At 36.3% G+C, this 9,815-nt stretch overlaps 1 protein-coding gene across 1 annotated transcript; it reads right to left on the reverse strand.

Annotated features, from left to right (window-relative positions):
- Positions 1-817: 817 nt before the first annotated feature.
- LOC103718101 (membrane steroid-binding protein 2-like) lies at positions 818-8,587 on the reverse strand. Its single transcript, XM_008806766.4, has 2 exons — positions 8,050-8,587; positions 818-1,567 (listed from the first exon to the last, which is right to left on the reverse strand). Exons 1-2 carry the CDS (start codon positions 8,346-8,348, stop codon positions 1,237-1,239), a joined length of 630 nt encoding a protein of 209 aa, XP_008804988.1. The 5' UTR covers positions 8,349-8,587; the 3' UTR covers positions 818-1,236.
- Positions 8,588-9,815: the final 1,228 nt, after the last annotated feature.

The following is a 9,815-nucleotide window of genomic DNA, read 5'->3' on the forward strand; positions in this document are numbered from 1 at the left end:
CGGGTGCCGAGCCGAGGCAGTTGCCGAGTCGGGCGTCCTTAGTTTGAGCGTAGTCAGGTCGGTGCCTTCTGGTCGGCGCCTTCCGTTCGGGTGCTTCCTGGCCGGGCGCCTTCTGGTCGGCGCCTTTGTTCCGGGACGACTTGAGTTTTCCCCCAACACATACCTTCTTTAAAAGCTCTCAAATTAACAAGTTGAGCCGTCATCTTAAACCACTGGAAAGGAGTAGAAAACTCTTATGGGCACATTAATGGCGGACATTGCTTTCGTACGGTGAAATATCAACAGTAGAAGGCTACACAATCCTGTACATGGTACACGAATCATCCATGGCCCAGACGAATGCCAAGCTCCCATTCTATCCACGTGAGAAACTATTAGATGGATTAGATCTATGACGGATCTAAAATAAAATAAATCAATCCAATAATTTAAACCTAGAATGAGATGAATCTTTTAAAAATAATTTCATCATAGATCTGCGATGAAAATATTCCACTTACTAATTTCTCCTAGGCACATGATACAATCCATGATCTATACCATACCAGGCTTGAACCACACCAACCCGTCCTGAGAACTAAAACCCAAAACTTCCCACAAATTGAAGAATAAGAGCACGGTCCATCCGTTCATCCATTTTGTTTTTATGTCAGAGAGTAAACAAAGGGAAACAGATAAGGCAAATACTAAGGCTCCTTTTGGGCACTCATCAAACTTCCAGAATCCTCAAATCTTTGACATTCTTTTATCATCCTTATCAATGGGGACAGACCAAGGATGCCAAACACATCAAGACTGTGTATGAAAATGAGGGAAGTGAGCCAAAGTAGATTTCATCAATCGGGACTTGCTTTCAGTTCTTGGAAATGTTTGCACAGCCCAATCTCAAAACATTCTGAAGAAATTAAGCCAGCGTAAGATTAAAACAGAACATACAACTCCCTCACTATTACAACAAGCACCAAGTACAACCTGGATATAGTCCAGGAATTGAAGATTAAAGAGAAATCATCATGTGGACAAAAGACGCAAAAAGCCATTCGGAATTCCAATGGATAGAAAAGATGCACATATATACATAGGCACTCTGGTTAATAGGGATGTGATGACCATCATTCGCTCGTATAATTGGTTCCAAGAATCAAACTGGAGCAGACATTTTACAGATCACTCTGTAGTGGAATTACTTTCTGCTAACTAGACAGAATGATGGAATTCTTGCAGTGCTTCATGCCTTCAGTTTCTCCTCACATTGGATTCGATACCATTAGCTTCTACTTCAGCATTTGCATCCACTGTATCTCTATGCAATTCTTGATTCAATTCTGTTTTCTCAACACTTCGGTCACCATCCCCATCTCTGGTTTTCTCAGAAACAAGTCTCCCAACGTTCACATACTTCTCCTTGAATTTCTCTTCCCAATCTTGTAGGACTTCCAGTTCTGATGTGCCTAGTCCTTCCAAATTACCTGTAAGGTCATTGGAATCAAAGGACATCAGGGCCAGCGCCCGGCTAGCATCCCTCCCAGCAAATAAGGCATATGGACCACCAGGTCCATAAAACATCCTGCAGGAAAATGAGAGAATAAAGTGAGTCAATCAAGAGTAAGCATTTTACCCAGTGGAGATGTTGTGAGATCAAGAAAAAATAAAACTTGTTTATAATTTTTGGATGTGGATAAACAAAACAAGGTATAGCCATATCAACTTGTTCAACAGCAGATCACAGAAGAATACATCTCATTTTTCTTGAAGAATATCTAAGAGTCTAAAATCTAAATAGAATAGCAGTTAAACACTAAAACAAAGCACATAAGAACTGCAAGGGATAAAATCAATAGTAAAAAAATCATAAACAATCCAATATAGAGGACAATTTATATGGTTGCCCCATTTCCTAGTTCCATACACATTTCAAAAGCCGGTTCCCAAAAACTACTAATGAAAGAAAAACGCCAAACAATCTTGGTCAGCAAGCAAAATTCATCTTCACATCACATGGACAAGTATCCTAAAACAACATCCCCTAATCTAAACATTCTAAAAGCAAAAGTAATCAGAGCACCTCCTCATGTGATCTACATCTATGGGCAGTTTTCGAAAAAATCATAAAGTTTAAACTGGCAAGTCTGCTACTAAATAATAAGCCAATAAATATGATAGTTGACAAATTAGTTACAAGTAGTTAACTCATTAGTCCAAGTTGCCATTGAGTTCACGGGCAGAGCCACATTGTAGTGACAGGGAGCCACAGTCTCCCCAGACTGCCAAACTCCAGAAAGCTCTTTAGGTACTAAGTTGCAGGCCTTGTGGCCCCACCAGGCCCCTGATTTACATGTCCAATATTGCTGAAAAAGAAGTTCATGTGCTCATTGACATATTAAAACAAAAAGGAGAGAGAGGAGGGGGAAGATACCGTCAAACACTGAGATGGTAAAGACAACATGTTTTCCGCATAAGGTTGTTAAAGGGTGAAAGGAAATCTCAATACAAAATATTCAATGTTCATATCTACAGATCTTATGCACATCAGAGATAACTCATAGCAAGACTACATGACTCAAAATGTCCTTTGTATAGGACTTGGATATATTGCCTTATACTTCACCTGTTCTCTTGTTGTAACAGATTACAGCAGGGCAATATAGTATATTTATATACCCGCAGGCTTCGGCAAGATGTAGCTTGAAATCCAAATTGGATTTTAATGACACTTATATATATCTAAAGTAATAATGAATAGACTCCATAAGGAAATGTATCAAAATTCCATGTCATAACTATTTGCCAGTTATCACTAGGCATGATTAGGCATGTCTGTATGCACGTCTAATTGTATGATAGTATGTATGTGTCTGTATTTACGCGTACGTGTATCTACATGCATATGCACTATGTATACATGTGTGGACAGTTAAAACACATGGAGGTTATAAAGATAAGATTTACACCATTGTTAAGACAGAACATGTATGTACACTAGCCGTCTATTTGCACATAGGGACTGTTTGTTTGCATGCAGTTGATCAGATTGCAATTGCAAATGCTGTAATTAAATTACAGGCATCTGAAACAGCTGTTTGGATGCTTGCAATCTCAATTGCAGGCTGCATTTTAATTGGAAAAAAAGGTCCAAATTTACAATTAGAGCTGCTTCCAAAACTGGATGTAATTCTAATTACAACTCAAGTTGCAATTTGAAGTAGCCCTTTTGAGAATCCCTCCTACTCTCTAATCATTGAAATTTAATATTATATAATTTTAACACATTAAATATATATTACTCATTATAACAAATCCATTATAAAATATATATTTATTAATATAATAATATGTAACTATGCAATATCAAGTAATTTTTATAATATTATATTATTATAATAATTATTATTAAAATGTTATAATCACTTAATAATATAACTATTATTATGATCATAATATACTTATTGATTTATTATTTATTGTAACATAATGATTCATATTATAATCTAGACACAATATTATAATAATAATCATGATCATATAATAATTACAAGTAGATACTAATTTCGAATTATTATATTAATATATATTATAAATATATATTGATAATTATAAGTTCATCTACTCTCCTTCCGTAAAGATGGAGGTCTCAATCCTACCAACTCAAAATCGATAACAGGCATTCTAAATTGATGATGATCTAAATCAAAAAAGAAAAAGAAATCAAAATCATGTCTTTTGGAAGCCTCCTACTCATACATCAAATGCACCCAATCATCGTGCTTGAGTGTGGCAAACTATATCATAGGGCATGCGAATTAAAAATCAATATAGCTGATTATTATCTACATATTATAAAGCATGCATGTTCTAAAATTTAATAGATTTGGATGCTTCGAAACTATAAATCATGCAAAACATTATATCGAGCCATTTGGATCACTTGATGCATAGGCAAAATGACCATCAAAAGATATAATTTTTGGCTTCAAAATAATTTTTTGATGAACAACATAATCAACAGTGTGGATCCTGCATTTGAAGTCTCCATCATTGATTTTGGATTGGTAGGATTAAATCAATCCTTCCCAAAGGCGAGTAGACAAACTATAATTAAAATAATATCTAGTTTGGTAGAGCTAATGTGTAGGCACCTGCACAACAACCAAAATAAGGTTAGTCCTGAATGGATGATCAAGGCTCGGCACTGATGATCTGATCCATGGGAAGTGATGTACTATCTCCAAACTGCTTGCTATTAAAAATCATGTGATATGGAGATCTCCTGCCTATGCATCCAGTGGTCAAAAATATACATCATTTGTTTTATTTGAAAAGTCTATTTTTGACACTAGATGTATGACCTATGCAAAGGCTAGGAATTTTCAGAGCATATGATTTTTCAACAATAAGCAATTTGGAGATGGTAGACAACATCCAATGGTTTAGGTTATTAGTGTCAAGCCTCGCTCCCATATTAGTGGTACTCTATCTAGCCAATATAATATCAAATTATTTTATAGTGATATAATTACTACAGTAATTACTGTTATAATAATCATATGATAATTTAAGATAATTTAATAGTAATATTAATTTTCTATTACAATTATAAAAAATATAATAGTTATTGTACCATAACCAAAAAAAAAGGCAAACACTCACTATTTCCAAGGGGGTAACCTTACTAGATTATTTGCAGCATTACCATATCTCTATTAGCGCCAAACAACCAAATAACTATAACTGCATTTGCAGTTTTCTTTTATAGACAACTAAATAGAAACAGTTTTTGCAACTATAGCTCCAATTACAGCATTTCCAATTGCGGCTTGTATTTAAATTGCAGGCAAAGAAATGACCCCATAATGGTAATTTTTTGAAATTCTAGAATAAATGAAATAGTATCACTGTCTAAAGAAAAAACCAAATGAAACTATCACATCTATATTAGGTAAAAGAGCTAGCCTGAAACGCGAGAACATCACAGTAAAGTTAAAATTCTTTTTCCATGAATAATATTTGAGAAAAATAATACAATACAAAACATACATATCCATGAGATCATTCAGTCATGGCACTGTCAAGTACAATAAAAACCAAGAATGATGGCTCGATATGCCAATAGTTATCCTAATCAGAAATATATGAAAGAAGCAGTCCTTAGATTGGACATGGGGACAAGTCATGAAAAGCCAATAGTGGGAAATGAAAAATGGTTATATCAAAACAAGCAACAGTCATTAAAGAAAAAAGATGGGAAACCATAGAATATCCACCAGGAAACAATTAACAAGTTGGTACGTGGTGTTTTCCCATTAGTTTCTCCTTAATTCTCTTGTAATTTTTGAAAGATATTGACGAATGATAAATCTTTACAAGCTGGTTCTTTGGGCATCTACTAAGTTTTGTACTCTCATTCCCCCTCCCAAGGGAACAGCTTCAAATCCATTTCCAAAGTCCAAACAAATTTCCAAGGAATTTTAAATAGAATAGCAACCATATTCCCAATAGCAATAAAACAATAACTAGACAAAGCAACATAAGTTACCCAAAAACCATTGAAATTAATCTTCAAAAGATTATAGCATTGGTTTCAAAACCATGAACCATCAATCAAAGAGAACTCTAGTAATTCAAGAATACCACAATTATCTTGGTGACAAGAATCAAATAGTGTGATAAAAAATTATCGATCAATTGAAGCCGAAAGTAAGCTTACAATTTGACAGGAAGCTTGTACTGATAAATCATATAGTTACGGTCTAGGACTAAAAAACTAGTGGTCAGTTACGCATATGCTGATAAATCAGTGTGTTGCTATCCTAAAATCAGAAAGTGAAAAGCATGTCTTCTTCATCTTTATGTTAAATTTCAATGAATATCCAACCCTTTTGGATGACATGGATGTACACTTTTCTAATTCAGATGAAAAATGAAGAATCTGACATACTTTTATCTAAAACACAGGCTAGGCAAGAATGATCTATCCACCTCAAATATGGTCATCATATGACCAACGAATACTGTCAGATGATTCACCCTTGTCAATGCTTTTAAACTGCTACTAATGTCCTCGGTCACTACCTCATAGGTCACGTTCTGAATTCATAACTATGTTATTACAGAACTTGGCCACTACCACATAGTGTCAGATCCTGTCAAAGTCATTTTGACACCACCATCTCACATTTTGGTTAGCATTATTAATCTGAATTGCAATAAGATTTAATATAACATCTGCTTCAAATCTCAAATCATATTTAAAATATAAAACAGCTGAAATGTAGTTGAGTCAATGACCTGATACGGCTAAGTGCTACTTCCTGAGCTTACCAGAAAGAAATTGGTGTAGAGAGGAAGGAATGCATTTAGTTCTTCATTAAACCTTATGTTCCGGAATTGTAGTCCACTCTTTTTTTCAATAACTAAAAACTAACCAACAGAAGGTTTTTCCTTTCCCACCTAAACGAAATCTCTTCATCTTCATCTCTTTAAAGATATGGTTACAGGATTGAGAAGGACTTCTAGGGTGTTAGGCCACTTGTTTTCAACTCCACAATAATCAGCCAAAGCAACCACTCTTATTATGTTGCAATCTACTATCTTTAGCCTCCCTCTCAATCAAGTTAGGACCCAAATTTCAAGCTGGTACCAATTTGATCTTTTGGTCCATTATAACTTAAGTCAGAGGCCAAAATAACTCGCATCCATTTCTTAACAAGAAATCATCAAATCTTATCAACAATAATCACATAAAATTATCAAGATAATCTACAGAATTCCTAAATAACTTATTGCAACTTTTATCAGTGTTTTTTTTTTTTTTTTCGGGGGGGGGGGGGGGGGGGGGGAGTTTGCACCTTAACTTTTGTCTTCATCATGGGATCTCTTCAAATTGGTACATATCAGCTTCATGGTCTAGACTTCCATCACAACTCTGATTTGATGCACCAACTAAACTAAAACACTATATTATTCAAAATTTGATCAGGAAGGGATCTGAAACGTTCCAAATGATATAAATAACAAACTGTTGAATTTCAAGAAGGTTGCCTGAGAAAGAGAATAATGGCATGAGAGTTAGTGACATTGCCTATAAAGAGTTATTGTCACCTTCATCTTAAACAGCCAATGGAACATTGCAAAACAAGAAGATCATAAATAGCAAGGTCCACATTTCCTTGCAACTCAAATGGCATAGTCTCAATCATTTGATTCCTCCCCATATACCATGGTGCCCGCAAATGCCAATTACATATCAGTTGTATAGACAAGTAACAACTGAAAATATTAGTTGACACTCATATACAGAGGTAATTAAATAGAAGAAAAATAACTTAAAGCGTTTCAAGTCTGATGACTTTCAAGCTCAGAATTAAGATTCCCAATAATCCAAGTGGATGAGCAATCTATGACTTCATCTCATAGTGCTATTAATCACAAGGCCTGTCTGACAAATTCAACATAATATGTCCCAGAACTTCTGTGAGTTTATGAGTATTGAGAAAGCCAACTATCTCAGAACTCCCTACCAAACTTTATTTGGATAGGTTGTTTCTAGTAAGCAAAAACCTCAGGAATGTGGGAAATCACAGTTTACTCCTGATCCTCCCTCTCCTTCCCTCCCACCTCTTCTCTTCTATCCACACGTCCATGTGGAGACATAACACCAGTAGCTGCTCGAGCATCCAAAACAAGCCTCCAAACATTTTTTTTGATAATCCATGAATCTTCATCTCATTTGAGGATATGATTTTCTTTATGTCCCATTAATTCATTAAACAATCTTAAAAGTTTAACAAACAGTAATTCCGTATATATACCAAACCATCTGAAGCAAACATCTTGATCTACTAGGAGAAAACTGCAAAAGTCAATCTAACTGAAATAATGAATAAAAGGAATAAGCTTGACTCTAGGAATTTAACACGAAGGATAAATCTACCGTGATGAACAAATTATAACAAAAACTAAAGTTAGAAGAAATTAGCATCTCAAAGGCATCAAAAAGAAGGCCCTTTTTCAAAAGACGGCACAAATTCCATTATAGAAACGCGCTTCTACCTTCCGTTGGAAACGTCGTAGATCTGGCCCTTGATCGCCATAAAGAGGGGCTTCCTAGGGTCGGTTCCGTCGTAAGCCCGCAGCTCCTCCAGCGTCATCTCACCCATCTGGACGGGCTCCGGCGGGATCACCGGCTCCTGCGGAAGCGACCTCTTCTCCGGCGCGGCGTCGGGGGCGACGAACATCCCACAGACGAGGCGGTAGACACCGACCATGAGGGCGAGGATGGTGAAGAAGGCGGCCGGGGAGAGGCCGGTGTAGGAGTGGATCGCCGCCGCGAACGACTCGTAGAGCGCCATCGCCGGAAGGAGATGGATGTATTAGTGTGAAAAGGCTTCGACGAACAGGGAGGTTAGGATTTCCGATGGAAGGAAGTAAAGGGGGGGTCAATACGGGCGGTTTTGGTGGGGTGAGGGTTGGTGGGAGGTTTTCTTTTCAACCTTCCTCTTCGTGGGTGAAGTCTTGAAGAAGAAGCCTTTTTTGATAGACGTGAAGCGGAAGCTTTTTTTTTTTTTTTTGGCAGGAGGCAGATAGACTGTGGACCGTGGGACGGGGAGGTGGGAAAGGAGAAATTATTACGTAGACATAGTCTACCACGCCAGCCAGCCGAATAAAAATTAGCCACATCAGCTAATATAAACTCCTACGGCTTTAAAGTTTAGCCATGGTTAGAAGAGTTCCCAAAAACAAAAATGGAGAAATATATCGAGGACGAAGAAGAAAGATTATGAGGAACGGGATCTAGTTAACTAATGCTCTTGATGTTTAAATAATAAAAAGTTAATTTATACTTTTACTGTAGTTATCACCAGAGAAGCAATACCATGTAAGAAATTATGTCTGATCAATCCACTTGAGATTAACAGACATCTCATATAAGTAATATAAGGTACCGAAAACATCTCCTTTTATTTAAGTATTATTTGGTCAATCCTTATTATGAGCATGCAGTCACTTTTGGAATAGGAAGAGAACTGCTAATGTTATGTTAATAGATTAGCAAAACTGGTAAGGGGAAAAAAAGGTTGAGAAGGCCATCGCAAATGCTCTTTGTGATATCTCACCCTTTTTCTCTATTTCAATGGAAGTTGTTGTAAACAAGATTCGTCGTCTCAGCACCGGACTCCGTACCGATGCCACACTAACACAGTATTGGTATGGTATGGTACCGAATTTTTTTAGTATATCGAATATCGATACGTCATCCATACCGAATACCGGTACCGAACTGATACGGTACGATATGCTCTATATCGTCTGGTTTAAGCTGGTATGATATACCTTAGCTGTAAGCCATAGGGGTTCTCGTAGGATAGTTTTGGAATCTGTGGATGGTGCTTGCCCTTAATCCAAGGAGCTAATCTTTCCATGCTAGTCTAAGCAAAATGGACATACACCCAAACTATGTATTTTAAAATTTCTCATGTATAAAAACATACTTTATTGGGTGTCAATAGATTTAGTTGGTAAAATTGCCAAGAAATGTTACACATTTGTTTCAGTTATCACCCATAATTTACACATGCTAGTTATTTTTCTTCAATTATGAGGCTATCATAGCTTTCTACTGGATACAGATTGTTAATTGTCTCATGAGATTAATTACTACTAAAATCAGAAAAAATATATTTGCTCTTCTTAATGCATGATCAGATTGTCGAGGATACATATGGCTTTTTTTAATGCAGATGCTATATGATATCGGCTGTGTCTCATCTCCAAGTCCATACTGATGTAAACTAAAATGCATAATGACAGCAGTCAAC

The sequence above is a fragment of the Phoenix dactylifera genome, unplaced genomic scaffold (assembly GCF_009389715.1).
Source record: "Phoenix dactylifera cultivar Barhee BC4 unplaced genomic scaffold, palm_55x_up_171113_PBpolish2nd_filt_p 000222F, whole genome shotgun sequence".
NCBI lineage: Eukaryota > Viridiplantae > Streptophyta > Magnoliopsida > Arecales > Arecaceae > Phoenix > Phoenix dactylifera.

Coding starts and splice junctions, on each gene's coding strand:
- LOC103718101 (XM_008806766.4), bottom strand. CDS start 8,348: ATGGCGCTCTACGAGTCGTTCGCGGCGGCGATCCACTCCTACACCGGC. Junction 1,568..8,049: donor TACGACGTTTCCAACGGAAG/GTAGAAGCGCGT, acceptor ATTTTCCTGCAG/GATGTTTTATGGACCTGGTG.